Source organism: Rhizopus delemar, genomic scaffold (assembly GCF_000149305.1).
Source record: "Rhizopus delemar RA 99-880 supercont3.5 genomic scaffold, whole genome shotgun sequence".
Classification (NCBI taxonomy): domain Eukaryota; kingdom Fungi; phylum Mucoromycota; class Mucoromycetes; order Mucorales; family Rhizopodaceae; genus Rhizopus; species Rhizopus delemar.
The window spans coordinates 1,707,609-1,735,565 of NW_027137831.1; the positions used below are offsets into that span (position 1 = coordinate 1,707,609).

General features: G+C 33.9%; 11 protein-coding genes across 11 annotated transcripts; 6 read left to right on the forward strand and 5 right to left on the reverse strand.

The window, feature by feature from the left end:
• Window positions 1–1,681: 1,681 nt before the first annotated feature.
• RO3G_07420 (uncharacterized protein) lies at window positions 1,682–3,209 on the forward strand (the record flags this gene model as incomplete). The annotated part of the gene is made up of 5 exons (XM_067662010.1): window positions 1,682–1,766; window positions 1,915–2,051; window positions 2,105–2,330; window positions 2,381–2,486; window positions 2,534–3,209. 5 exons carry the CDS (start codon window positions 1,682–1,684, stop codon window positions 3,207–3,209), a joined length of 1,230 nt encoding a protein of 409 aa, XP_067518111.1.
• Window positions 3,210–4,710: 1,501 nt separating this feature from the next.
• Window positions 4,711–5,673, forward strand: RO3G_07421 (uncharacterized protein; the record flags this gene model as incomplete). The annotated part of the gene is made up of 2 exons (XM_067662011.1): window positions 4,711–4,789; window positions 4,979–5,673. 2 exons carry the CDS (start codon window positions 4,711–4,713, stop codon window positions 5,671–5,673), a joined length of 774 nt encoding a protein of 257 aa, XP_067518112.1.
• An 883-nt stretch (window positions 5,674–6,556) lies between these two features.
• RO3G_07422 (uncharacterized protein) lies at window positions 6,557–7,049 on the reverse strand (the record flags this gene model as incomplete). Its single annotated transcript, XM_067662012.1, has 2 exons — window positions 6,557–6,972; window positions 7,022–7,049. The coding sequence occupies 2 exons, from the start codon at window positions 7,047–7,049 to the stop codon at window positions 6,557–6,559; spliced, it is 444 nt and encodes a 147-aa protein (XP_067518113.1).
• Window positions 7,050–9,747: 2,698 nt separating this feature from the next.
• RO3G_07423 (uncharacterized protein) lies at window positions 9,748–10,161 on the reverse strand (the record flags this gene model as incomplete). Its single annotated transcript, XM_067662013.1, has 1 exon — window positions 9,748–10,161. The coding sequence occupies one exon, from the start codon at window positions 10,159–10,161 to the stop codon at window positions 9,748–9,750; it is 414 nt and encodes a 137-aa protein (XP_067518114.1).
• Window positions 10,162–10,967: 806 nt separating this feature from the next.
• RO3G_07424 (uncharacterized protein) lies at window positions 10,968–12,545 on the forward strand (the record flags this gene model as incomplete). Its single annotated transcript, XM_067662014.1, has 3 exons — window positions 10,968–11,082; window positions 11,149–11,283; window positions 11,422–12,545. The coding sequence occupies 3 exons, from the start codon at window positions 10,968–10,970 to the stop codon at window positions 12,543–12,545; spliced, it is 1,374 nt and encodes a 457-aa protein (XP_067518115.1).
• Window positions 12,546–15,388: 2,843 nt separating this feature from the next.
• Window positions 15,389–16,487, forward strand: RO3G_07425 (uncharacterized protein; the record flags this gene model as incomplete). Its single annotated transcript, XM_067662015.1, has 4 exons — window positions 15,389–15,547; window positions 15,596–15,685; window positions 15,732–15,774; window positions 15,823–16,487. 4 exons carry the CDS (start codon window positions 15,389–15,391, stop codon window positions 16,485–16,487), a joined length of 957 nt encoding a protein of 318 aa, XP_067518116.1.
• A 317-nt stretch (window positions 16,488–16,804) lies between these two features.
• Window positions 16,805–18,012, reverse strand: RO3G_07426 (uncharacterized protein; the record flags this gene model as incomplete). The annotated part of the gene is made up of 3 exons (XM_067662016.1): window positions 16,805–17,403; window positions 17,455–17,851; window positions 17,908–18,012. The coding sequence occupies 3 exons, from the start codon at window positions 18,010–18,012 to the stop codon at window positions 16,805–16,807; spliced, it is 1,101 nt and encodes a 366-aa protein (XP_067518117.1).
• A 959-nt stretch (window positions 18,013–18,971) lies between these two features.
• Window positions 18,972–19,169, reverse strand: RO3G_07427 (uncharacterized protein; the record flags this gene model as incomplete). The annotated part of the gene is made up of 1 exon (XM_067662017.1): window positions 18,972–19,169. One exon carries the CDS (start codon window positions 19,167–19,169, stop codon window positions 18,972–18,974), a length of 198 nt encoding a protein of 65 aa, XP_067518118.1.
• A 2,371-nt stretch (window positions 19,170–21,540) lies between these two features.
• RO3G_07428 (uncharacterized protein) lies at window positions 21,541–22,106 on the forward strand (the record flags this gene model as incomplete). Its single annotated transcript, XM_067662018.1, has 2 exons — window positions 21,541–21,719; window positions 21,890–22,106. 2 exons carry the CDS (start codon window positions 21,541–21,543, stop codon window positions 22,104–22,106), a joined length of 396 nt encoding a protein of 131 aa, XP_067518119.1.
• A 752-nt stretch (window positions 22,107–22,858) lies between these two features.
• Window positions 22,859–24,262, reverse strand: RO3G_07429 (uncharacterized protein; the record flags this gene model as incomplete). Its single annotated transcript, XM_067662019.1, has 1 exon — window positions 22,859–24,262. The coding sequence occupies one exon, from the start codon at window positions 24,260–24,262 to the stop codon at window positions 22,859–22,861; it is 1,404 nt and encodes a 467-aa protein (XP_067518120.1).
• A 584-nt stretch (window positions 24,263–24,846) lies between these two features.
• On the forward strand, window positions 24,847–25,812 carry RO3G_07430 (uncharacterized protein; the record flags this gene model as incomplete). Its single annotated transcript, XM_067662020.1, has 4 exons — window positions 24,847–24,869; window positions 25,058–25,078; window positions 25,140–25,575; window positions 25,630–25,812. 4 exons carry the CDS (start codon window positions 24,847–24,849, stop codon window positions 25,810–25,812), a joined length of 663 nt encoding a protein of 220 aa, XP_067518121.1.
• Between the last annotated feature and the right edge of the window lie 2,145 nt (window positions 25,813–27,957).

Here is a 27,957-nt window from a genome sequence, read left to right on the forward strand (position 1 = left end):
AACAGAGCCTTCAATCATCCTAGCCAACCTATAATGCTGCATATAATAAATCAAACTTGCCTTTCTGGGCACATGACTTTGAACGATGATAAAAGCAAGCAAAGGAATCATTTCATCCGAAGTAACAGAGGTATCTACTTTGTATTAAAATTCAAAGAATACATTATGATTGTCATCATTACCACTTGTACTATGTCCAAAATGTTTTACATAATCACGCACGGCCACAGATATTAAATCCAAAGTAGACCTAAGGACAGCTAATTTTTCGAGTGGAGTGATTGCTTGGATATCGATCCTTTGAAAGTTAGAGATAGCATCATAAAAGCAAGAGACATGCATTTCAGAGAGTGGATATCTTAATGAATACTGTGATAGGACAACGTGAGAATAAACGCAGCAAATGGAATCAAGATAATTGTCTTGTGATTCCAGCAACTGTTGGAGTGTTTGTATCCAAATCTTTTTATGCAAAAAGCTCATTACCACACTACAACTCATATGAGTACAATAAAAGTGAATATCAATCACTTACTTTTCAACTAATTCTAAAAAACGATCATGTTCTGAAGGTGTACGACATGAATCTTGCAAGAGTTTATTCTTTTGTAAGATTGTCTATTGAACTATGAATAATATGTCCTTAATTATATAATAATTACCCTATATGTCTTCATATACATGTGCTGTATTCTTTCTACAGTGGTTTTATTATATCCTTTAATATATACATAAGTGTCAATAAATTCTTGTACTGCCAATTGTAATTCATGAATGGCTTCTAAATTTTCTGGAAACATATTTAAAAATTCTAAATCACTACATTTTAATTTATGAGTCAATATGCATTTTATATGATTCTGATTACTTTTTTGCATTTCGTATTGGTGGTATCGTAATCGCTGGTTTATGTGAATACTTTTTCTATATTATTTTAATAAAGATCTATAAAACGAGCATAAGAATACTTACAGGCACTTCACCTTCTAATAATTTGTCTATTGAATAAACAACAATCTTCTTCCGTCCAACATACACCATTTCTTCTGCCATTATACGCACCGTTCTTTTTTCCTTGTATCCTATTTGGGTATGAATAAAAAATTTCATATCTCATCCTTCTTCTTTACCAGAATGTGTAATGATTGTTATCGGTGGATCAAATAATACCGTCTTTTGTCTTTGTCGAGTGGACACCAGCTGATCACGAAAACAACGAGAGGGTTGAAAGCAGTGAGCCTCTGTTGAAGGATGAATAAGTAGTGTTTATGGATTAGATAAGGTTACCTATGATATCCTTGGTTAATACAAGACCTTGTATTGATTTTGAGTGGGGTACACAGATAATAGAAGATTCACAAAACAGAGGATGGAAATGCGTTGTGATATGCTTATAAAAGAAATTTTCATCTATTTCTTCTGGTTCTAATACATCCTCTTCTCTTTTATATAACAACTCTAGATTAGAATCGAGGGATTCCTTCTTCTTTTTCACACTTGTCTTTTGAAAAAAAGGTAAATTCATTTGATTATAAATAAATATAAAAAAAGAAGAGGGAAAAAAAAAAAATGATTTTCTGTTTAGATAAACAAAAAAAAAAACCATAGAAAGTCACACAAAAAATATCTCTTTCCGCACATCAAGATTGTTTTTTTCTTTTTTCTTTTCATTTTATATAAAATGTTAAAGAAGCATACAAACAATAAGATAATAAATATTAAACTTGAAGAAGAAAAATTCTATTTTCCTAATGAAATAATTAAAGGTAAAAAGATGAAAAGTAAATGGGTTGAGTGTTATGAAATGATGTATTGAAAATAAACAAGGTCATGTCATTATTCATCCAAACAACACAATCAAAATGAATTGTATTCAACTTAAATTCTACGGAAAAGTATGCTTACATTTAAAAGAAAAACAAGTGGATTTGCTATTTGAAGATACTTGTGCTTTATACCCAGACAATACAAACATGCTAGATGTCTCTGAACATTCATTTCCATTTCAATTCACTGTACCTAATCATATAAAGCTACCGAGCTCAATGCAAGTAAATAGTTTAAATCGATTGCTGTCTACATAGACTGATACATTATAGCATAGTTTGGTAAAAAGTGCTATATTCGATACACAATATCAGCATTATTAAATAGGCCAATGATACCCGAGTCATTATGTCCTAAAACAGAATATGATGTGAGTATATTAGAATTTATTGATATTCAAACATCACAATTCAATGTACCTCAAGAAAAAGTACAGCCTATTTTTATATCAAATCAAAAATGTATTGTCAAGGCATCCATCTCTCGTCTCGGTTTCACAAGAGGTTCGTAATCTGTCTATTTTAGGTCACTTTTTTTAATAATTTCTTTGTAGGCGATATTATCCCTTTACAAGTCACTATTCATCATTTTACATCATGTTCACGTAAGAAGTGTATTAAAGTAGAGTTATTAAGAAATATAGAAATTAGAACCATTAGGTAACAACCCCTATTCACTCTCTTCTTGATGCTAATGTTCATTAAAGACACACAGTAACAAAAGAAACCATTTTGAAATCAACTGAATATGACATCAATGTCGACTACACACATCAACAATCCTTAACCTGTCAATTACTTGTACCAACATCCACACCACCTTCCATAAGATATAAAGATAAACTGTTAAGATTTCACTATAAAGTAAGACTCTCTGTTTCTTTTACCGACAAAGCAACCTGTTTACTTGATTTACCCATCGTCATCGGCACTTGGCCGCGCGCTTCGATACCTATTGACGATGAGTTTGAAGAAGATTTGGAATCGCTAGGCACGGTGGAAAGTATAAGGAATTCAATCATCAGTAGTGATGATATCATGGGTCGATCTAATTCAGTCAAATCATACAATTCAATCTCTTCTTGGAATTCATGGGAAAACCGAACGGCCATCACCTCACTTTCTTCGCCTACCTCTTTCTCTCAATCAAGATATAACACCATACCAAGATGCATCGAAGAAGTCACCGTGCCCACTCACGTACTTCAGCCTGTCAACACCATCAACCAGCAGCCAGAGCAAATCAACTCACATTACGATTCATCTTCCACCACTGACGACGATTCGGATGAAGAAGACGATCTATTGGCAATCATTAAAAAAAAAAAGAAAAAGGAACAAAAAGAATTGAGGAAAAAGATGAATCAATTGCAAGTCTCATAATAAAACTCACTCCCCCCTTCATCTCTCTCTCTCTCTTTTGTACACAACCCACTTTCTTGCCTTTCCTTTTTTTTATCCACTCCAAAGGCATTGTGGCACAATGTGCTTGAGCGTCATTTGTGAAACATGTCCATAAATGGAAACTTGCCATTTTCACCATGCTGCATGATGAGAATGGCATAAAAGAGCATTTCCCTCCCCCCCTCTTTTTTTTTTAATCATGTTCACACACATCTTGGTCTCTGCTGATGACACTGCAGAAAACATGTAAACCAGACCTTTGGATGCCAGGGACGTGAAAGAGGGGGGGGGATGAAACGACGAAATCCAGAATAAAACTCAGGGACGATCCATGGATTGAACCATTTCTTTTGACAGCCATCGGTCTGTGCTTCAAAAAGAAGGAGGTCAAGAGCACGATCCATTCTCCAAAGCTTCCACCGGCTCTTTCTTTTTTCAAGCCGCATCGAGGTACGATGAGGCAAAGGCTGTCAGGGTTTGGAAATTCACCTTGGAATCCATGCTTTTCTTGTGATGAAACAAAGCATGAGCCAAGCAAGTGAAAGAGTGGATGTTGTCAATGTCTCAGCCTGGTAAAAGACGACTCAATCAGGTATTTCATTTGTATCAGAGTCGAATGGCTGCTGTGATCAAGTATGGGTCATTCTTCCGTGAGAATCTGCGACTTTTTTTCTAATAAAGCAAACAAGAGCTTCTTTCAGTTTAACCTCTTTTGTTTTCTTTAGAAAAAAAAAAAAGGAGGAAAAGGCATAGATAAAGGACACCTTTGAAAGTGGCTGGCCTTTTTTGTAATTTGTATCCGAACGCTAGAAACGACAGATTCCTCGTTTGATAAAAAAAAATCATAGTGCTAAACGACCTGTACAGCAAAACGAAGGTGAATAGATAGCCTTGGCCAGCACAAAGTGAAAAGGATGAAGCAAAGACGAATACATAAATAAAAAAGAGTAAGCATAAAAAGTAGTAGATACACATTTGCTGTTATAAAGTACTTGAAGGAAAGGAAATATTGAATAATAAACAAGTAGGCGATCAAATATTGATGCTTATTATGGATAGAGTTCGTCAAGCAATATACTATTATTAAATATAGAAAAAAGGGATGTATTTTATCATCGAGTATATCTATAAGCACATCAAAAACTAGGGATAATAAAGAAACAAGACAGGGCGGATGGGCCCATCCATTTAGAGCTGTTTGAAAGTCCTTGGCTACTTTTGAAAGTGTAAGTAATTCTTTTATAAGGAATAGAAAACCATCTTGCTCATGTTTGGCTATATTGAATTGATCAAAGTACGGATGATATTGAAATAAATAGGATGGAGGGAATATAGAAAGAGTTGAAGAGTATGATACAAAAAGCCCAAATAAAAGATGAACCATAGAAATGCTCGTTACAGCAATTTTCTTCTGTTTTTTTTTTAATATCGAGTACAATTGTAATTCTCATTTGACATTTCTCACTTTTCATTTTAAAATATGTCCAACATTACTTTGAGTTATGATTTTTTTTTTTCCTTTGGTTATTTCTTTTTTGTTATTGTTTATTCTAGACACAGTAAAAAAGGGAAACAATATAAATAAAAATATCCGCTTTTTTTTTTTTTTCTTTCTTGTAATCATGATCCAATCAATGCGGGCAATATTGCTTCTTTTGCTTTTATGTACCTCTGTTTATCCTTATAAAAGTAAGACACACATTCTTTTCAACCAAAAGCCGTTATCATTAATACCCTTTTTTCTCCAGTTGCTTATTGTGATTCAAATGGCTGCAGTGAAAAACCAATCTCTTCCGCTACAGTTGCTTACCCTTCAGAAACCCTGGCTCCTGCCTCCATTAGTTCATCTGTTGCTACAAAGTTTCATGAGGCCGCTGCAGTTCAAAAGACGACGACCAGCAAGACACATTCGGGTTCCCGAACAAAGGACTGGCAGATCGCTGTCGCCAGTGTCTGCAGTGTCGCTGGCGTCGCAGGTATTGCTGCGGCCATCTTTGTCCTCAGTCATTTCAGAAAGGGCGCTACGGATCAGCAACTCTTTGCAGACCAAGAGGAAGGTTCAAAAAAGGAATTTTCTGCAGACGGAAACGAACCAGAGGGAGAGGGGCTCAAGAAACCGAGTGAATCCTGTATGAATCAAGAATGGAAGCAGCTCATGACCGCGGCTTATCGACTGGGGTGGTGTGAAGAGCAAGAAAAGGAGGAACCAAAGCCTGTGCAGGAAGCAGGCGAAGCTTCTGCCTCAACCCCTTCGTTTTCTAATGCAAATCAGATGTCATTCACTGCTTATAGTTCAACACCCAACTTTAAACAGATGCTGACACCTCCTATATTCAGAAAGGATTTGCAGCCAACGATGAAGTATGACGAAAGGATGTCTCGCGCACTAAACAAATTGATAGAAGATCATGTCGAGAGATCACATATTCCACTAAATATATAATAAATTAATCCGTACAAAATAGTAACAAAAGGCTTTCTTTTTTTTTATTCCAAATAATAAGGAAAAAAAAAATAAACATGTTTAAAAAAGTAGATTTATTCAAGCTATTGTCTTGAACTCTATGAGCATGCATTCAATGCGATTGTGTGTAAAAAAAATGACTTACTGAGTTTTTTTTTTAGGATATTTGTACCACTCGTCTCGTTACACTTTGTTATTAATGGGCCATTCTTTGTGTCAAGTGAGTTTTTATGTATAAACATTAAAAAAAAAATCACATTGACGTACAAACCTACTTGTAAAAATGAAAGGGAGGGCACTGACCAAGTTTGATAGAACAATGACTGGCCGACATGTTTTTATTGTTCCAATTTCTCTCTCTTTCTCTCCTTTTCGATATCCTTCATCTGGTCATCGTGAGCCATGACTGCATGCACCCCGGTCACCTCTGTTCATCCCACTGTTGTATACCCTTAAGCTCACAAACGTCCTCCAACTGAGTTTCTCTTTCTCCCTTATTCCGTTTCATGCCTTCCTTCCAACTCAGCCATTTCACGGCATGAATCGCCCCTCCGTCGATCCCGGGCCCATCAGACGCTGAGAGTGTTTTATTTTATTCTGACTTTACCTGGTATCCCTTTTTTTTTTGCCCAAATCACGACGTCAACAGCTCATGTCGTTCATCAGCCCTTGTGATTCAAAAACGAAACGAGGAGCCTAAAGAGAAGTCCGCTTTGGCTGGGTTCCCACGGCGTTACCCATACTTTTTTGTTTATCTCGTCGTGTTTCTGACATAAAACATGCTTTTTTTTTTTTGGAGAGAATTGGGTTTATGAGAAAAAACGCATCAATCTTTTTTTATGTTTAGAAATCAAATAGTTTATTATTTCAAATAGTCCATCATTATATTTTCATTATTGTTCACAAACACTTGCTGTTTATGACGAAGAGGTAGTTTAGACATAATGTTCACTGAACGCTTTTCAGTCGTCAACTCTTCTTCTTCAGATAAATCATCCGATAAATCATTGTCTTGAATTAAAGTAGGGTTTGAAGCATAGCTTGTTCTGTTTTGCTGCTTTAAAGTATAAGATAATAGCTGAATGTGTTTTAAAGCTCTTTCCAGTTCCTGCCTGGTTTCATTCAATGTGTTTTCTTTTTGTATAGCAATTCCTTTGAGTGCATTGATTGTGTATCTCGTAAAAGATAATTCTTTGTTTAATAATTCATTTTGTTGTTTGAGATAAGCATTATCGATCTCAAGTTGAGTCCAACTCCTGGTTGGTTTATTTTCATCAACTAATTTGGAGTAAGTACGTAAATTAATAAAGTACGCTTTCGTGCATACCTTTTATGATACTTTGTTGTTGTGTCATTTTTTATTATTGTTGTTAACAGACCAGCTGAAATGAATAAAGTGCTCGTCAATGAAAAAGAATTTTATATACAAATATATAAAGTATATTTATATATAAAGTGTGTATTGTTCTATATGTCAAATATATGAACAATAAAAAGAGAGATTTTTTTTTATATAAAAAAAAAAAAGAGAGAGAATGAAAAAAAAAAGAAGTTCCGTTTAATTCTGTTCTTTTTTTAAACCCGAAAAAAAATTTTATAACTATACTTGGTCACACCTAGTTACCCGTGTCCAATTTTTTAAGGGCTCTTTTTTCCAAAAAAGAAAAAAAAAAAAAAGAATAGAATAGAAGAAAAACCGGTTATGTTTTTTATCAAGTAATTTGCTTTTTTTTTTTTGTTTCTTCAATTATTTTTTTTTTTTATATAAAAAATATGTTTATGTCTCTTGTAATAAAACATGGAGTTAATAACCATTTTAAACTTTTTTCCTTTCTCCAATTAATTTTGAAAAATAGTCTGGCAGGAAGCCAGATAATTGGCTTGGTTTAATTATAATTTTTTTTATGGTCGAAAAATTTAGTGTTTATTAAAACTCATCAAAGAGCATGAGGGTTAAGAGTGATGCAAGTATATGAAACAGCGACTTACAGAAAGAGATTAGCATAGAGAATTGTAAGCAGATAGTTTCAATAGTTCCTTTTGGATGACAATCTTACTCAAGATAGGAGTCTGTTCAAAGAATGGTTGTCAGTGGGCTTTCCATATGCATCGGATGTCTGTAGCCAAAAAAAAAATATCATAGATTGTAAACTTGTCATGATAACATAAGATGTGATACTTGGATAATCTAAGCGTAGATAGATCTTGAAATATTGAGCTCCAGTTAGGATCTTTAGGATTTGACAAGTATTTCTTGAAAGCTGCTTTCCACAAGTTTTGTTTTTTGAATCCAAGTAAAGAGCACAGGCTACTCTGTTTCTGGTAGTTTGCACAAACTCACAACAAATCTCGCTTTAGTACCTAAATATTCCAAACCAGTTTCTGGATAAACAACCTTGGTGATATTTTGCTTGATATTTCTTGCTTCGGTTATTCATTTAAGGTACTCGGCTGGTTTTTCATTGTTTTCTTTCCATCGTTTACCTACTCTGAGGATATTTATTTCGGTTTGTAGCTTTGCAAGTTTACTTTCAACATCAAGCATTAAAATATCTAAATAGGTTGAATTGTTGGAGTACTATCAAAAACTACCACTTTGCTGATTTTGCAGCTGCTTGATCTGTTCATTCCTCTGTTTACATCTATTTCTGCAAAAATGCTGAGTGACTCTTTTAACCTTTTTCTTGACAAGATCCCATTTCTCTTGAGGAGAGTTGCTATATGTGGATAACTTATTAGTAATGTGTTGTTCTATTTGTACATTGAGCTTGCGGATGGATTCTAGGTCCTTGGCTAAATTTAGGTTTGCTCTCCAGAGACCTTTTCCAGCTGAAGAGATTCCTACGGTGAAATTTATAGACAAAAGAGCGTGTCCTGTCCATTCTTTGTTCGTGCATTTAACATTTCTGTTATTGAAATTGTTGTGAATGCTTTTGTTTGCAAACATATAGTATATATAAGCGAATGAATCTGCTCTTCAAAAGTGGATCAGAAACTGACATCTTCTTTCATGTGATTTATACAGTCTTCAAACTGAGAAAGCGTAAACTGTAGAAAGTGATATAGGACGTTCGATTGGCTTGTGTTGTGATAAGTATTGCTGTTAAATGAGAAACTGAAGCCCTCTGATACGAAGAGATTTTGAATTATAGTACCTAGACTATCCATGGAGGTTAGATTATGAAGCACGCTCGAAAAGCAAAACATTTCTGTCTGCTGCGTTACTTGCTGGAGCGGAGAGGTTTGGTATAAAAATGGGTTGTGTAGATTCGCTTGACCAAGTGAGTTTTACTTGTAAAAATCTTTGATCGTCAGATTGTTGAATTAGTTTCATATTTTGGGACTGACTGAGATTAATGATTCCACAGTACTTGGTCCACAGTGTCTGGTAAGCTTGGAATTTCATGCTGAGTGATTGAGGTGTTTTATCGAATGAATGAAGAGGTATATTTGTTTCTTGACATAATAATATCTTTAGTTGCTGTTGTCTTAGATATCGAATAAAGTTGTCAGTGTATTGTAGATTATTATTTTTGTAAACTGTTCTGCAATTAATTGAGCCTATATTCATATTTATGACCTTATTACTATGGTTATTCATAATAATTATAGGCTGTGGTCAGTAGAGGGCTATGATGTCCCTCCTGGCACAGAGTTATTTTCATTATATTCGTCTTCAAATGTTGCATTTTCTTCTACTTCTAAACTATTGTCGAAAAGAGCACAGCTAAAATAGGTGTAAATACTTCCGAGTTATTACTTTTCTTTATGTTCATAGAGAAGCCATTAAATGCGACAAGTGGGATGCAGTAGCCTCTTGGTGGCTTCTTTTCTGTCCATTTTATTTTGACTTGAATCTAAATTAGAAATGGCCTCCTGAAAATCATCTTTTTCTTCTGCTACAGATGTACTGTCGGGCTTACTATTATCTTCTTCTGGCATTTCCGTATTCATTTTTTGAAGGTTACTCAATATAACTGTCTCTTTTTCAGTATTCATCTGCTCTACATTAGTGCACATCGCCCTAGAGCGGCGGGTTGCCGCTTATTTTCTCTAACAGTTCCAAAGAGCATCAGGGCATTGGGTTTTCAAATGTGGAGTACTCTCACAGATGAAACAGGCTTTTCTTCTACGAAGAAGAACTGGGCAATTCATTCTTTTATGGTCATCAACCTGACAATAATTGCAAATGATCTTCATATTATTCCAAACAATATGTAAGTAGTGACCTTGTTTCCAAGATGGGATTTGAGGCGTAAGAGATTCGTAACTTTTTGCTTCATCCTTGACAAGAGTAACACATTCTCTGCTCCTAAACCATCCACCCTCCACTGTATGATAGAGCCTTATTTCCAAAATACTTTCATACTTTTCAAATAACTGTATCATCAAGGGCTCTAACTTGTCATCCTTTTCATAAGAAATATTTGTGGTTTGTATTCTGACCACCTCTGAGTTCTTACCCATCGTTGCTTGTACTTTGATTTTTCTAGCGAGAATAAATAATTTGACTGTATATCATATATAGCACTTTGTGCTATATATGATAAACAGCCCACACAATTTATACATACTACCTCGGACCCTAAATCACATTATTATATTTTAAGACGTAGTTTGCATTAAATGGACTCTCTCTCGTCCTTACTTAATAAAGAGGTTTAAGAGAGTCATATATTACTTGATTTATTTTGTTAGTTTTATTAATTGAGAGATAGTAATGCACCTACTCCACAACAATAATGAGATTTCTCAGAAAATAACAGCAAAAAAAAAAATAAGTTTAAAGTTCACAGCGGGGATTTTCATTTTAAACATCAGTTATTTTTACCTCTTTAGTATGCTCATCTTTGACGTAAAAAAAAACTTTTTTTTTGTATACAATAGCTTCTTTTAATGCTATAAACCAATTAAATATATGGTCTTGATGATTATGTTTCAATTTCAGTACTAAATCTATGTTTTTGAATGATTTATTAATCTTTATAAAATAGCGGTCTTAAAATTGGTAATATTAAGCTTTTAATATTCAAGTAACATTCGCTGTTATTTGCAGTGACGCAGCAAAAGATTTATTTGATATGGGATCAAAGATAAAAGGAACCCTGTGCTTCAACTCAGTTTTTTTATCTTTTGTTCAGAAAGAATTAAAATTTTTTTGGATCAGAACAAGTTGTTTTGTTCAACAAAATATCAATCAACTTCTTGAATCCATTGTACCCTGTAGGTTATTCATTCTTTTTAGACAAAAATTATCAAGTTATTTTTTAAAAATGATAAACGAACGTAATCTTACTTTAGATCATCCATCTGATAATTCATTACCTGAAGTTACTGCTTCTTTTGAAATAAGAAATAACAATGAATCAAGTTCAAATGTAACTGAAAGTATGGTTTACCAAAAAAGAAAGCAACAAGTGGTGAAGACATGACTGATAGATTGAATGTTTATAGTTGAAGTGGATGAAAAAGTAAAAGATCAAACTGAAGATCCGTTATCTTCTATTATTGATGAAGATGATCAAGCTGATGGTGGCTATGGCTGGTTTGTTGTATTAGGCGCATTTTTTGTTCAAGTGACAACGTTTGGTACATGCACTAGTTGGTATGATTACAAGTATATTGTTATGTTATATTAACCATTTTGTTATAGGGGTAAGATTTGAAATAAGCCTATTGGATTCATCTATTGGATGGTAACCCATCTTTTTATCTATTTTTTTATAGGTGTCATGCAAGATTATTATGAACAATACATGTTTGATCATGTTCAAAATGCTTCGCTTAATCTCAGTTTTGTTGGTACTCTTGCGGCGGCTTTCATGAACCTTGGTGGTCCCTTTTCCCAAATCTTGGTATCTGCATTGGGTGTTCGTCCTGTATTGATTATTGGCACCATCTTTGTTTCTTTGGCTCTGGAAATGGCAAGTCTTAGTTCGCAAATTTGGCACTTGTATCTCTCTCAAGGTATATTGTTTGGTTTGGGTGCTTCCTGTGTTTACATGGCTATGATGAGGGTAGCTCCTCAATGGTTCAATCGACGTAGAGGTCTTGCGCTTGGAATGGTTGCTAGTGGCTCTGGTATCGGTGGTTTAGTTATACCTAATATCATGAATTCCATCAATAGCTCATTGGGCCCCGGTTGGACTTACCGTGTCTTGGGTTTTATTTGCTTATTTTGTGATGTTTTAGCCTGTATCTTGGTAAGAGCAAGAAATCCTGCTCCAAAAACTCGAAAGCGTCTATCTCAAATGATTGATCTTAGTGTTCTTAAGAATGTTGATTATCTCTTGTTTTGTATTGGCTCCAACATTGGTTTATTTGGTTATTACGTTCCTTACTTTTTCTTACCTTCTTATGCTACTCATATTGGTCTCTCTGATACTCAAGGCTCATCTACAGTCAGCGTTAGTGCTGCCGGCAACTTTGTTGGTCGAATCATGATTGGCTTTCTTGCTGATCGCATTGGAAAAATCAACTCTAGCTTGATATTTACCGTCATCACCAGTCTTAGCTCACTTCTCATCTGGACATTTGCCAACAGCTATGGAAGTCTGATGGCATTCTCTGCTGTCTTTGGCCTTACCAGTGGCGCCTATTTTGCTCAAATTTCTCCCATCACTGCCTCAATCCTTGGAATGGAAAAGTTTCCCTCGGGCTTATCGCTTTTGATGCTCACAAATGTTGTTCCTGTATTTGGCTCTAATATTGCTAGTGCTATTGAGAGCGGGGTGAATTCCACACCTTACTTTAGTTACAAGATGTTTACTGGTGTCGCTTACTTGATTAGTGCAGGCCTTATTCTTATTCTTCGTCTTCGACTTAGTCGTGATATATTTGCAAAGGTTTAGCGTAACTTGCCCTTTTTTTTTGTCATTAAAAGAAATTAAATAAATCAAATTGCTTATTATGGGCTATCTGTCAATAGAGATTCATAAGTTGCTTACATTATCACCTGGAAATTGGGTTGGGATTAATTGGTAAAGATGTTCCTTACACGGTATTTTACGATGATAAAGTCTCTAGAGTAACATGTGGGTTCTGTGTGTGATAGACAATATGGCTATGTTAGTATCATTTTAAAGGATATTTTACCTTTTTTAATTGAATTAGTTCTAGAAAGCAATGTCGCATCTTTATAAATTTTATAATCCAATTATTACGGCATTTATTCCTGAAAATATTGTATATCCAGGAGAAAAAATGAGTGCTTGATAGCTTGTTGTATTTTATCCAAAAACATCATTTTTATGCACATTTCATAACAAATACTGTAACAAGATTAAAAATATTTTGTGCTTGTCCTTTTTTTTTTTTTTTTTTTTTTTTTTGTAAGAAAAGAACATTGTAAACAAATCTCCCACATTGTAGACGTCCACTTTTCCATGTGTCATGTCTATTATCATCATAATAAGTTTGCGATATATGATTGCTTTGCTACAGTCATCCGATACATACGGAAAGCCCACTGACAACCATTCTTTGAACAGACTCCTGTCTTGAATAAGATTGCCATCCAGAAGGAACTATTGAAACTATCTGCTTACAATTCTCTATGCTAATCTCTTTCTGTAAGTCGCTGTTTCATATACTTGCATCACTCTTAATCCTCATGCTCTTTGATGGGTTTCGATAAACATTACAGTTTTCATTCATAAAAAAGAAAAAGCCCAAACATTTATTCAAAACCCAATATTTATAAAGGAAAAAAAAAGGCTTATCCAAAAGGTTTTCTCTTCAACATTTTTTATAATAGATTATGCAATGCATTTCTTTGTATTACTTGTTAATAAATATCATTGGCTAACATGCTGTTGACACATACTTTTGCATCAGCGTCTTGCAAGAAAACATTTTGCTCCGTTCTACTCATCCAAGAATCTTTCCTTCTTCTCTTTTCTAAAAATCTTCTTATTCATCGTTCACTTTTTTTTTTTCAAAAGCCCTTAAAAATCATTGATTCTATCTTTTTTTTATTTTCTTTCATTCCTTGTAAGCAAGTTGTTCCATTGACGACACAAAAAGAAAACCTCCTTGTCATTCAATGCGTCTTTAACCTTCATCTCAACACACCACTCGGCTTGCCATAAAAAGACTAAGCATTATCTTCTTTCTGAGATAGAAAAGTATGATATATACAAGATCAATCAGAATGTGAATGATCTCTTCGCAAGAACTACATGATTCGTTTTCAATTGTTCTTTATACATTTCTTTATCCTTAATCCATCTTGTGAGTAAAACATGACTGCAATACGACTAAATCAATCTAGAATATTCATCTTCAAACAGATTTAAAGAAGAAAAGAATTGTTTCAAATGTCATGTTGTTAAGGTGAGCGTGAAAACAAACGCGAAAGACAAACAAACAATCGTATTAGACTATAGTCACCATGACAGCCTGAAACAATTCTAATGAAATTCTCAATTAGTCACTGTTCAGCTGTCCATGCATATCATCTGTCATGTTCCAAGTTTAAAATGTGAATCGAGTCATCTGGTAAACAAAGCTGCCATAATCTTCAGATTTGGTACGAGACATAAGAAAACAAAAAGTAGACTACTATTACTAACAAAATATAATCATTCTTTATTGAATAACATCTAATAATGGCTTATCTTTAGTATCCTACATCATTCTCTATTGACTAATAAATAATTAGTTCATTCTTTTTTCTCGACTGCCCTATTGATCTATCATGATTGCTTTTTAATCATAAAGATCTTTTTCTTTTTATTTTACAATCAATCTGATTAGGAATTCTTTGATAAGATGAATTCAAATAAAGAAAGGGATAGTATATTCTATTCTTAGTTTCATCATATCACAGATTATTTAAAGCATTCTGATTACATGAAGCAAATTCTTTTGATTCGGTTAGATACAATTGAGCTGGTGCTTTGGTTCACAACAAAATAATTCTGCCAAGTAAAATAATTATGACTAATTGTGATTTTCAAAAGAAAAGGTTCGACTATAAAAATAGAGTGTATGTGCCTGAGTGAAACAGTATGTATGCTGAATATCCAAAAAAGGGAAGATTTTGTCGACTTTAGTTTTGGTAAATAATGTGTAGTCAATAAATTTGCAAATGATCAAATAGTGTTACACTTAAAAAAAATTAAACGTGGATGACTCAATGGCTGAAGGGAATAAAATGAAGGAAATGAAAGGAATTTATATTAATATTAGGCCCTTACAACAAGGATGAAATCATTCAAGTGCTATTGTTGCATCTCATGCAAGGGCTTTACTTGATACAAGTTCTATAAAGAACAATAATAATACTTGTACGACATTGCTTTCGTACTTTATTAAGTGGACAACTTGTTTCATAAAGGAGAGCTTTTCTTTATTTCTTTTCGTTACATCTCATCTCCTTTCATTTTTATAATAAATCCTCCTTACAAGCATTTGATTTTCTCTCTTCTGTTGCGCGTTATTTATTTTATTTTCCGATTTAAAAAGAACCCTTATTGTATTCATAAAATCTTTTTCTTTTTCTTTGCAAACATAATATGAAACAACAACAGACAGTTACCAGTCATGTTCATGGTTGGCTGATGAATGTTCCCAACTACCGTCAAGATTATTCAACTGTGAATAATAATCATATTGAAATAAAGTAATATAAAAAAGGAGACGTTTTTTTTTTTTTTTTACTCAGTTTATTTTAAATAGAAAACAGAGACCAATGTCAGTGACATCTATTAGTTCAGAAGACAGTGTTGATTTAGATGAACTTATCAATGTGAATTATACGACAATAATGGAAGAAGAAGAAGCTGATTTAAGCGCATTATCCTTATTGGACCTTGATGATTCAAAAGAAGATTTTTGGAAAGTGGATACCGTAAGAAATAAGAATCCAAGTCTTTTATTTTACTTATTTTTACAACAGGCTTATATACCTTCTTCAACTCTATTTAATAAAAAGCCAAATTATTACAATCAAAATAGTAATGAATCAAATAATAATTCATTTCAAAAGGTAATTTTATATAAAGATAAATATTGTATTTAATTTAATTTTATAGGGCTTTATAAACACATTAAATATATCTTCGTCAATACAATATGGTAAGTCGCCTAATTTGTCTCGTTTTATATAAATAACTATGATTGTAGACACTCCTGATCATTCGCCTTCTTCTGTTCATTTACACCTCCCTTCTTTACCCGTTTCACCAAAATCTCCTGTTCAGAGATCAAGTAGTTTCAGCAGCGAAACCAGTATAAATTCACAATCTACCATTACATACCAACGTCGTCCATCCATTCGACCCACCGAATCTACCTCAACATCATCCTATGGTAGCCAATCAACCACTACCTCTGCATTTTCTCGTTCGACCATTCCAATTGCTGAAAGTACAATTCGTCGCAGACAACAAAGAAAGTTGTCATCCAGTGTATCTGAAAGCACTTCGATGAGCCACAGTAATTTAGCCAGGCGTGCAACCCATATACCTGCTCCTTCTACAAATCACAAGCCAGGAATCATCCGACAGTCCATCATCCCGCAGCACACAAAATCGACCAATACAGCAACACACAGTCAGCAGCAAGGTATACTGAATCGATCTCCTAGTCGATTGACTTCCAAGAGAGCAAGTCATATCCCTGCACCTTCTCTTGCTCAGCGAAGTGCAATCTCGCTTGGTATGGCTCCCAAAACTTCTTTATCACAACACCAACCAAGCCTGCTGTCAAGATCAAAGCCTACTAATGGAACCATACAACGTAATTTGGGATCTACAAAGTCAACCAACATAAGAACACTCCGTAAATGATGATCAATTTTATAAATTTTCTTTTTTTCCTCTTCTTCTTTTTTGCAATCAAACGATGTGAAGATGAAGCAAAAGTAAACATAATTAAACAGATAGGCTTCTATTTCAATCACTCTTTTTACACAAACCACTTTTTTTAAAGAAAAGACCATAAAAAACAGTGACACGCTTGGTCACAGTGCATCCTTTACTTTGTACGATCGTAGACGAGGAAAGAAAGTCGATCGGAGGATAAAACGAAACTAAGATGAGAGTCTGATGTAAAACTCCACCGAATGAAAATAGAACGCCAGGTTTTTATTGAATGATGAAATAAATTATGACTTGTTTTCAGCCTTTTGCTTCTCAGCCAAATCTTGTTTTCTTGACTTACTGTTGGGATCAAAATAAGGTTTCTCTCCCAAGGGTGTTATTCTCCAACCGTGACGTCTACCAAAATGAATATAATCAAAGATAGCATTATGATTCGTCACTCGATTATCCCAAACGGCCACACTGTTCTCTTCCCACTTGAAGCGAACTTGAAAATCAGCCCCACCCGCGATATGATCAAAGAGGAAATTGAGAATGGCGTCTGATTCTTTTTTGGGAAGCCCAACAATTGATTTTGTAAAGCCATATTGAACAAAGAGTGATTTCCAGCCGGTGACAGGATGGGTACGGACGACGGGGTGAATGGCCGTCCAGTGGTCACGACGGACGGTATGACCCGCACGGTTGGCTTCATCGACCTGTCCCTGACCAGAGTGCACGGCTTGGAGACCCTCAAGGAATTTTTGGAACGCGGGTGAAAGACGATCGTAGGCTGTATAGCCAGATGACCAAAGTGTGTCGCCACCCGAGTAAGGCAAGGTGTCTATCTTCAACAGGGTCAGTCCGGCAGGTTGAGGTTCATAAGTGACGTCCGAGTGCCATCCTAAGGTTGGTTAGAGTCTGATAGATTTACTGAAAAGAAGAAAGGGTTTACCTTGAGCTGCACTTCGTAGGTCAAGATCAAATCCAGTAGTATCTTTTATTTTCTTGGTATATTCAGAATCAAAGTAGACAACGTGAACCTCAGGAAGTCCTTCAGGGTGACCGAATGTGTTGTGAACATGAAGTGGCCCAAAGTGTTTTCCAAACTCACGAGCCTGATAAACGTCAATGTCTTGATCCCTGAAAAAGACAACACCACGTTCGGCTACTAACAATGCCAAGTCGTCCTTTTGCTGATCTGTCAATTGGCTCAATTGGAGACCATGAATCTCAGTACCAATGTGTGGTGTCAGGTCAAATACTTTTGTAGCATTCTTGAAAATGGAGGCCTTGTTAGGATCTCCTCGGTGAGCAGGATCATGATGTTCAAAGTTTTCGAGCGCAGGATACTATAGATAAAACTAGGTTAAAGGACAGCAGATAGAGCCGCATTATTTCTCTTTACTTTTGTCTTGGGATAAACTAGGTAGTTTCCTTCAGTACGAGCAAGTTGTTGCAAATTAAGCTTTTCAAATTCTTGAATAACTGCATCAGTATTGGGAGGAGCCATTTTTTTTTTAAAAAATAAAGATAATGTTTTTTTTTTATTTTTTCAAAAAACGGTTGCTTTGTATTTATATAAAACATTCAGTTAGTGTATTTTTTTTCTATCTCATATTTTATGATAGATTTAATGGATGGTGTAAGATTTGACCTATTATTTTTTTTTTGCATAATCACGTCAGACATTTGCATAATATCAAACCTATATTTGCTTGTTACTGAAAAGACGGTCATTTATTTCTGAGTTTGGTATTGTTTAGTTACACACATGATGTTGTCATATTAGAATTAGAAGACGCACTGCTCTAGAGCAAATGTCTCTAAAGGCCACTAAGGAGAGATCTGCTTTCATTTTCGATATATTATTAATTATTATTGCTTTTATAGGAGATTAGTTGCTTTCAATTATTGGAATAAAACTAATTTACTAAGAAAAAAGCTTTTATTAATAAGTATGGATAGTAAGTTGTAAAGATCGTATTGCATTAGATATGGTTTATCTTGTAACCACAAAAAAATTCACATTATTTTTTTTATAGATAACGCCATGTATTTTTATATTTCGCAATAACAATAGTTATATTCTCCACCATCCAGCTCTCCCCACATTAGCAATCTTAATCATTCCTTTCCCGTCTCCTCCTTTTTTATACCAAATATGGAGAAAGATAGGCCATACTGTGCTTCCACTCTCAATTTACCGGATGTTTGAAAATACCGCCCACCTTTTTGAATAATTTTGGACATTTGTGTGTGGTTAAATTGCCCAAAAAATGAGACTAATTTTGTCAAGTGTTTGAAACTAATTTGTCCAGCATTTCGAGAATAAATTGCCCACTTTTAAGAAAATAATTTGACTAAATATTAAAATGACTATAAAGGTTCTTTATTCAAGCATTTAGGGAATACATCGATCCAGTGCTGGATGAAATTTTGTATGTGTTCAACAGGAACATCCTCGCTGCCTTAAATAACTCTTGAAGGGAGTGTTTCTACATCTGCCAATTCACCTCTTCTGACTCGGTCCTTCAGCACTTTCCAAAACGCCTCGGTGGGATTAAGTTCAGGCGAATAAGGAGGAACATATAATGGTATATAGCTCCTCTCTAAGATGATGGGGTCAACAGCATCAGGAGAATTGATCGGGACATTATCCGCAGGCATAGCTATCTCCCATCAAGAGACAAAAGATCCGAATCTATCCATCACAATTGTAATCTTAAAGTCTAGTTTACTGTCATGAAGATGACAGGTTAACACCAAGAGAACATCAATACCAGAGATAGTTATGCCTCATTCATATCCGCAAGAAATCACAAATTAGGTTATTTTCATTTTTAAGCATTAGCGCTTTTTTATAATAAAAATCGTTATAATCAATGTATGTTTGAGCGTAAAATAGTAATAACATAGTGCACGCTCTTTATTATATATATTGCCTATGTTTAAACCCTATTCACAGTAGTCGCAACACCAATAGGCGATTTTTAGTACTTTAATTGATGGGGGCCTTTTTTTCTCAAAGGACGGTTATATTTTTTCTATAGCTTAAAAATAAAACACAGATGATTACCTATTTCTTCTACCAAGATGATCAAGAAAGAGTCTTTGACGAAAAAGAAAGTGATGCTATGGGTTGGGAAGAAGGTGTGAACTCATTTCATTTAGAAACATTAATAAACTTTAGATATTACTATGATTCTCATGGATCAGATTAAAGATTGCTGAGGACTTGGATACAAAATTGCAAGAGGTTATTGCGCTTGCAGAAAAATTAAACAAAAATAGCATTACTGCCAGTACAGCAGTGAGCAAAAACTATTTTTTGTCTACTACAACAGAATAAAGCTTCTCAATGATACAAAGTTTGGTAGAATAGCTGGCGGGATCGCCGAACGTACAGCACAAAAGTAGGCAAAGAAGCTCAAAGACGATAAAGATTGGAATATTCTTGAAAGCCAAACATAGTCAATAGAGTGAAAAGCCAACTTGAAAAGTATAAAGTCCATCTCATAAACTTCTATGATAACCATTCTCAAGCTCGAGTCAGTGATACAGTTGCTTTTCTTACTGGAAAATTTGAAAACATCAGTTTGAAAGCTACTGGTATTAGAAACCTGCTATTATTTAAGCATGCTAATTCTGTTTTAAATATTTATCCTATAACATGATGATATCAATTCAGTTAACAAGGATAATAATTTATGAGATATATAAATAAGATATATTTAACTTAGACAACCAATTACTTTTCTTAATAAAATCCTTGTTTTCTTTTATTAATTATATTTATAACTCGTTCGCTCGCATATTACAGGGGCAAAAAAAATTTGCACGAAAAAGCATGTACTTTGTTAAGTTGCAATAATGGGCGACGTATATATATGTGATCTTTCCAAGTTAGTGAAAACCGAACAAGCCCAAAGCTACAGAGATTTTTAGATGGAAGAAAGAAAAATGCCCTTTATTAAGTGTGTCCTTTGTGTATATTTAAACATCTCTCTATGTCTTGGGATGCAGCATAATCGGGATTTCTTTTTGCCTAGGTTTTGGGATCAATGATTTAAAGATTCCCTTACGCATTCTATATTTGGAAAGCCTATCATATTGTATTTCCATCAGGTCATCTCTATATTCAGTTTCTATTCCTTTGTTCATTGATTTGATATTGACATATGGACTAGAGGAAATCAAAGAGTTATTTACAGCTGAATAAATAATTAAATGGCTTCGCATATAGTATTGAAACACGTCTTCCCCCCAGTGATCCTTAACGCTCTTTTTATATTTTAATATCAGTATGTCTCTTTTCTTTAGAAAAAAAAGCATTTCAATTCTTTTATTTTATAACAGTCTTTAAAAAGATGTTTATGCATCCGTGTTTACCGCATATTTTACAAATAAAAAGTATTCACTTTTAATAGTAAGCGGTTGTGTCACTTTTTTTTTAATGAGGAAAATAAAATGGAAAACTTAACTTTTGAAGAAATACACCAGCAATTCTTGTTACAGCAGCAGAAGCAAAAGCAACAGCAACAACAGCTTTTTATTTCTTGCTGTTCTTTATTCTTAAACTTTGAATGTGCAAAAACAGAAGAAAATCGACTAGTTATACTTTACATTCTTTATTCCCAATATGCAAATCTACCCTTAGAACAGAATCCATTTTTAGATTTTTTTTTAAACCTACTTGACAACTGTACAGTTATTGAGCGTCATTTTGTTGGTTGTATATTAGAAGGCACTCTTTCAGGCGTAAGCTTAGTTGATGATGTTATATCCTTACATTGACTTTGTTTATGTATAGATTGCTAATTTGACACCTCAAGAAGTATGCACTAATCCAAGCATATTGCCAACAACAACAAAAGAAAAAGATAATAAACACATTGCTATTTTAAAGCTAAAAGTTGCCAAACTGATCGATGACCCGTAAGGCTGCATATCAAATTGCTTTAATTCAATCTTGTTAACCAATTACTTAAAAAAAAGGAACATTGTAATATTGGATGACCAAATAATCCAGCTATTATCAATGGCAGGAAAGAGACCGTTGACTCTGTCAGAGAATGAGATATTAAGGAAGGAGAAATTGTCCGATTATCCATTATCTACCTATGTTTTACCAAATGAATTGCCTGCTTTAATCAACTTGAATCAATTTCTTGCATTTGATATCTTATCACTGCTACTTAATTCAGACAAGACAGAAGAGTAAGCAATGAATAAGATGAATGACACATAGTAATCTTTTTACATAGATATCTTCAAGCCATATTAGATCATCCAATCACTTTACAGTCCATAGAATCAATACATCACATCCTTGTACATAAAAAGACGAGTTTATCTCAAGATTTCATTCATTATTACATATCAAACAGTATTCGCTCTTGTGACCAATTAGAAGATGGGCTAATAAAGGACAAACAAGTCAAGCAAGTGGCAAAATTCATTCAATCCTTGTTAGAACAAGACATTATATCCATAACAGAATATTTTGTAGAAATCCAAGCCTTTTGTGTTTCTTATATGAAAATAAAAGGTGTTGTTCAGTTGTTTCGTTTGGCTTCCAATGAAGCTCGACAAATCAATGAATAACTTTTTCTTTTTCTTTTTCTTTTTTCCTCTGTAAAATCGTTTCCTTCCTATGTCAAGATTGATTTTGAACTTTCAGAATACTTTGTGATATAAAAAAAAAGAAAAAGAATGATACTATACAAGTCTCAACCCGAAACCTTATTCTCGTAAAATAAAAAATAATAATAGGAAAGAAAGTACTGAGGAATGACAGAGCCATAAACATAAAGACAAAGGAAAAGCACCTGTGCAGATGTAACCATGGTAGTGTCTGGTTTGTATTTCTTTTTTACTATTATTTCCCATTCTTTTTATATAACACCAAGTAAATATTAAGTAAAGATACAACGCTATAATTAGCATAATTCGATACTTAGTATTAAGTTCTTTCTTTATTTGAAGCTTGTATGTACAGATGAAGTGCTTGACCTACTGTGAAAAATAATACTGTCTCGATTTTAGCTCGTAACTATCCTTTATTGGGATCAATTGAACATAGTTACTAAAGAATCCATCATTAAACTATAAACTTGACTGTAATTTTAGTTTCGACAATTTGCTAAAGAACCATCTGTACTTTACTATTTACAGAATATACAAAAGTATTCTTTTTCTGATCTTTGGCAGGCTGTATGAAAGAAAGCGTGTAGTATAGATAGTGTTCAAAGTCATTTAATGTTATAACTTGCCATGAGAGAATGCCTTTCTCTTGACGCACAAGCTAAAGTCATGTGATGGTATCCATGTAATTAGATATGTAAGAACGCAGTTTATTAAATATCTCTTTTACTGTTTTCATAAATTGCCTTAATACTTGGGAATCGAAGTGATATTGTACCATTTTTATTGACACTTTCAGAAAAGTACCTAACTGTGATTGCCTTACCAATAATCAAAGATGGGTTCTCTGCAAAGGCAATTCGCTCATTCATTGAAAATCCAGAACCCACACTCACTGTATTCCCTTTGTGTTCAATATTCACATTTTTCAACACCAGCTTGTTCTCCCCTGTGTCTGGCATTCTCATATAGTTTGTCTCTACACTGTTGACTATATACTCTGCATCTTCCCATTCCTTTACTTTGAGCAAATTATTTGTTCTCTTTCCTTCATAAGGCGCATCTCGACGTAATATCAGTCCTTCCCAACCGTTTTCGACTGCCTTTTCTTTCATTCTCTCCAGTTCTTTTGAATTTTTCAGTTTATGCTGAGATACAATATTAATGTGTTTTAACGACTGATCCTTATTGTCTACAAATGTTTCTAAATATCTCTGTCTTTGACTAAACGTTACATCTCCAAAGCCATCCAAAAAGACATTCATTGGAATATAATCAAAGATGTGATACAATGGCTCCTTCATTGTCTCATTCATCTTTCGTATCTGGCTCACAGCAACCCCAAAGACCTCATTTTCCCCCGCAGCATTGTATGCACAGACTTCTCCGTCCAACACGAAATCTTGCTTTATCTCTATTTCCTTTAACCTTTTCTCTAGATCCAGCTCGACCTTTTGAAGTGAATAAAATGGTCGTCCAGTACGAGATAAGAATTGAATGCTGTGTGTATTCTGGTTGGGATCAAATCGAACCATCGAAATACACCGAACTCCATCCAGTTTTTGTGATGCATACCAATCCGCTTCATCCAATTTTAGTTTCCTTTTGCCAAGTGAGTGTGCTAGGGCAACTTTGATCTGACAGGGACTAAAGTCTTTGCTGCTGCTGTTACCATGAAGAAGTAGATGACGAACGGTTTGTTCAGAGACACCCATCTTTAAATTTCGATCAATCACACGCCAAAAGATATCTTGATGGGGTTGTGTTTGACAGTAGGCGGCGTAAAATGCTGAAACAGCCTTGAGCGCCTCATGGCCGGTAATGGTGCGTGACGAAAGGGCATCGAGAAGCTGATCAAGTTGGGTATAGTAGGAGGTTGATCCTATAGTAGGATGTTGATGGATATAGGCTAAGGCTCTTTTGGAAGAGATGTAATGACGGACATGTGGGCTGTAGATGCGTTTTAAGATCGAGTGACATGCAGGGTTTTCAGCTAATAAACGACGCTTTTGATGGGTGCTGGGCGTATTATTCACTGACTGAACTAGTTTATGTAGATTCTCCAGTTGTTCAACAGCAGGCGATCGGACAAGATTTGAGAATAATCTTTTGAACATTTTTTATGATAAGAAAAAAAAAAGCATTTTTTTCAGTTCTTTAATGGTTTTTAAAATACCGCTAAAAAAGTAATAACGTGAAGGATAAATTGTGTCAAAAAGCAAAAGATTGAGAAAGACATGGTTTTTGTAACGTCTTTATGTGAATGGAAGCTAAATGAGGAAGCGGTTATTTTCAATTCAAAATACGTAGCACGAAAAATCTTTCCCATTTTAGTCAAAAAAAGGATCAACTTTCCAAATAGATCGAAGCTTCCGAGCAAGCTTATTAAAGTAGTAAAATAATTGAAGTTATAATTTAGGCTATATCCAATAAGGATTCGGTGGGTACAGTAAATGAAATTAAATGCTTAAAACGCGTTGACAAACGGGTTGCTATATTAAATATTTATTAATGGAATGAACTCATTTAATTGTCAAAAAAAAAGTGTGTTAAAAAAAGCTGTGCTTGAAAAAAAAAAAGGTACAAATTGAATAAAATATTTTTTTGTTCATTTCTTTTTTCCCCTTAAATAAATTAGTAATACTTTATATTCATTGCATTCCTTATGACAGATATAGCGAATATTCTATTATCTGTCGCTATGGTAGTTGCTCCTACTTTGGGGTATTTTGACCAAGTAACTAAAAAAAAACCTTTTTCTTATCAAGTTTACCCATACATCCAAAGATTAGGATTATCTCTCAAAAAAAGACTAGTTTAGGCTTCAACTCGGCTACATGTGCTATTTTATTATTTTCAAAGTAAATATATATATTTATATATTATGCTTATATTCATTATTATATTATTAGCATTTTGCGTATTTTCTTTTGGTAAAAAGAAAAAAAAAAAAAAGGGAAAGCAGTAACAAAATTTCTAAATTACAAAAAATAGGCTCGGTAAAAGATTTGATGTGACATTATTATTTCAGTCTATTGCAATGCTTACTGCTATGATACTCTTATTATATACCGTCATTAAATATAAACCTATCGTTCCTTTTAATCCACTCATCAGACAAGACTCAAATACCAGCTCTATTTCATCCTTGGACGATGATGTACTCAGCGTCGGACAACATATCGAATACAAATGGTATCAAAGATCCTTTTGGGCTTGGGATCATTTTTTGGATTATGTCAATTGTTTATTAGTCTATATCACCATTATCTCCATTCTCTACATCTTATTTCATCAACATTCTGAATTTATAGAAGCGCTTGGATTTTTAAGTTTGGGCATCGAAAGTACTTTGCCTGTACCTCAAATCTTGACAAATTTTAAACATAGAAATACAGACGGATTTAGTTGGTTGATTTTAGCAAGCTGGGTAATAAATATAATTAGGTGGATGTTTATAAAAATGTATTGATTTCAAATATAGTTCTTGGGTGATGGCTTTAAAGCATTCTATTTCTTTTATACACAGTCACCTCTTCAATTCGTTATTTGCGCTATTGTTCAGCTTTGTTTTGATACTGTTGTTGTCGTTCAGTTCATCATCTTCTCCTCTCCTACTTTGAAGAAATCTCTTGGTATTCGAGAGCATTATGAACCCATTGCATAATAATAAAAAATGGATTTGATGTGTGACATGTCAAAAAAAAATGTGTATTCCAGGAGATACATGTGGAATGTTGTCTAATACATTTTGCATATTGCTTTTCTTTCTGCTGTAAACAATGGAATACAATTATTCCATCTCAATTTTACAGTCTTTTTTTCTAATAATATCAGTACTTAATTATCTATTCAAAAATTCTACTAAGCGCTTGGTTAATAAACAATTGACTGTCCAGTCTAATTTTTTTCTCTGATGACTTACGCTTTATCTGTACTGCATGCTCTGATTTGATAATGTATGTATTATTTTCATTTGTCTACAATCAACTATTCTTTGGAGTATACTTATCCAAAAATTTCTATGACTTACCAACCTCATTTCTATTGCTGGTTTCATCTGTTTTTTGGATTTTTCATCCATTTATTCAATTCAATTCATTACGGCATCCTAAACAGTATTTTAACCTAAAATCAGACAGCTTGAATTTTCTATTCGGCAATCTGAATCTCAAAATTGACATACTGATTTTCCATGGACGATTTCAGGGCGTATTATTAGACAAAATATACATTTTTGAGACAAGTATACATTGTAACGTGTAAACAGATGCTGTCTTTACTTCAGCATGAGTGAAGCGAAATTCCTTCTTCCCATATGAATAAATAAAGAAATTAAGTGAAACTATAAAGGTTTTATTTGTTTATAATGTAGAGCCAAATTGCAGTGACTCGGGCTTGCAGGTGTACTTATTGGTCTTTCTTCAACAACACTTACGTGTTTTCCTTCAGTTAATCATATTATTAAAAGATTGATAAAATCCAAAAGATTTGTTTTCTTGTTTGAAGAACGTAACACTATCTTATGCTCTTTTTTTAATTGATCAATTATCCTCGCTGTTTCTTCACAAGCGGCCTGTACAAAAAGATAGGATCCTATTAGTTATCTTTTTTTTTGGTTTTTCTTTTTATTATATTATTAAAGGGCTTACAGCAACAGTTTTATAGAACTCTATAAACGATATCAATTTAAGGTCCTTTTCATCAAACCTAACAGGTACTTCTACCCGTTGTTCTTTGATCATTAAAAAAACATTAGATATCTGCATAGACAGACTCCAATGTCTTACCCCTTGGCCTAACAATAAAAGCTTTTTGATAAATAATGATTGTAGTGACAAGTAGGAGCGCCTACCAAAACCGTGCAAAAAGTGCACCTTCAATTTCTTGAATGTACTTAGCTGTGCTTGTTCGTATTTTTGAGCAATCGTTTTGATCATTGCTAACATTCCAAACATTGCTTTGTTATGATCAAAACTAATCTTATTTTGATCGTTACTGCCATATCCATTGGATACTTCAGCTAGCAATATTTCTAATGTATGGCTATTCGTAGAAATAATCCCATCTGCATTATACTTATATCTTCTGTCAACTAATCCCCCTTCTTTTAACTGGAATGTCATTGCTTTCAGTTCAATTTCTCCAGGAATGAAACTGACATTAATTTTCCTTTCATATATTTATTTAGCACATATCTTCAGGCATTCATCAAATATATTGCAACGGTAAGTGGATTCTGAATCTTTGATAGCTTCTTCTAAGTTACTGCCATATATGTACTCATAACTAATTTATATTTTAAATATTTTATCAAGAAAATTATGCACCTTTTGTATCCTTATTCACACTTACAATATAGTACAAATATTGATGATCACTGTTCTTTCTTCTTTTGCGCCAGTCACAACCGCGCGTAACTCTTCAATTTTTTGCTTCATATTTTCATATGATTCCTAATATACTGGGATTAGTTTTCACTTATAGACTTTTTTTTTTAAATTATAGTATTCAATTACTTACTGCATCAGCTATATCCACTACGTAATTGATAAAACAAAGGCTTAAGCTTTTGCATACCAATGTACGGGATAGTTTTTTCAATTTAATATATTGTTAATTTGTTGATGTCTTGTAGGTTTATGCGTTAATTGGGTAAACTTTGCTTGTAAAGCTTGATTTCAAGATTAAGATTGCCTTGTCAATTGTTGTTTAATATAGAATTTAGGCGGATGCTTGCTAAATAGTGGCCACCAGATCTTATATGTAAGATCAATACAATGTTTCTTAATAAAATTATATAAAAGAAAAG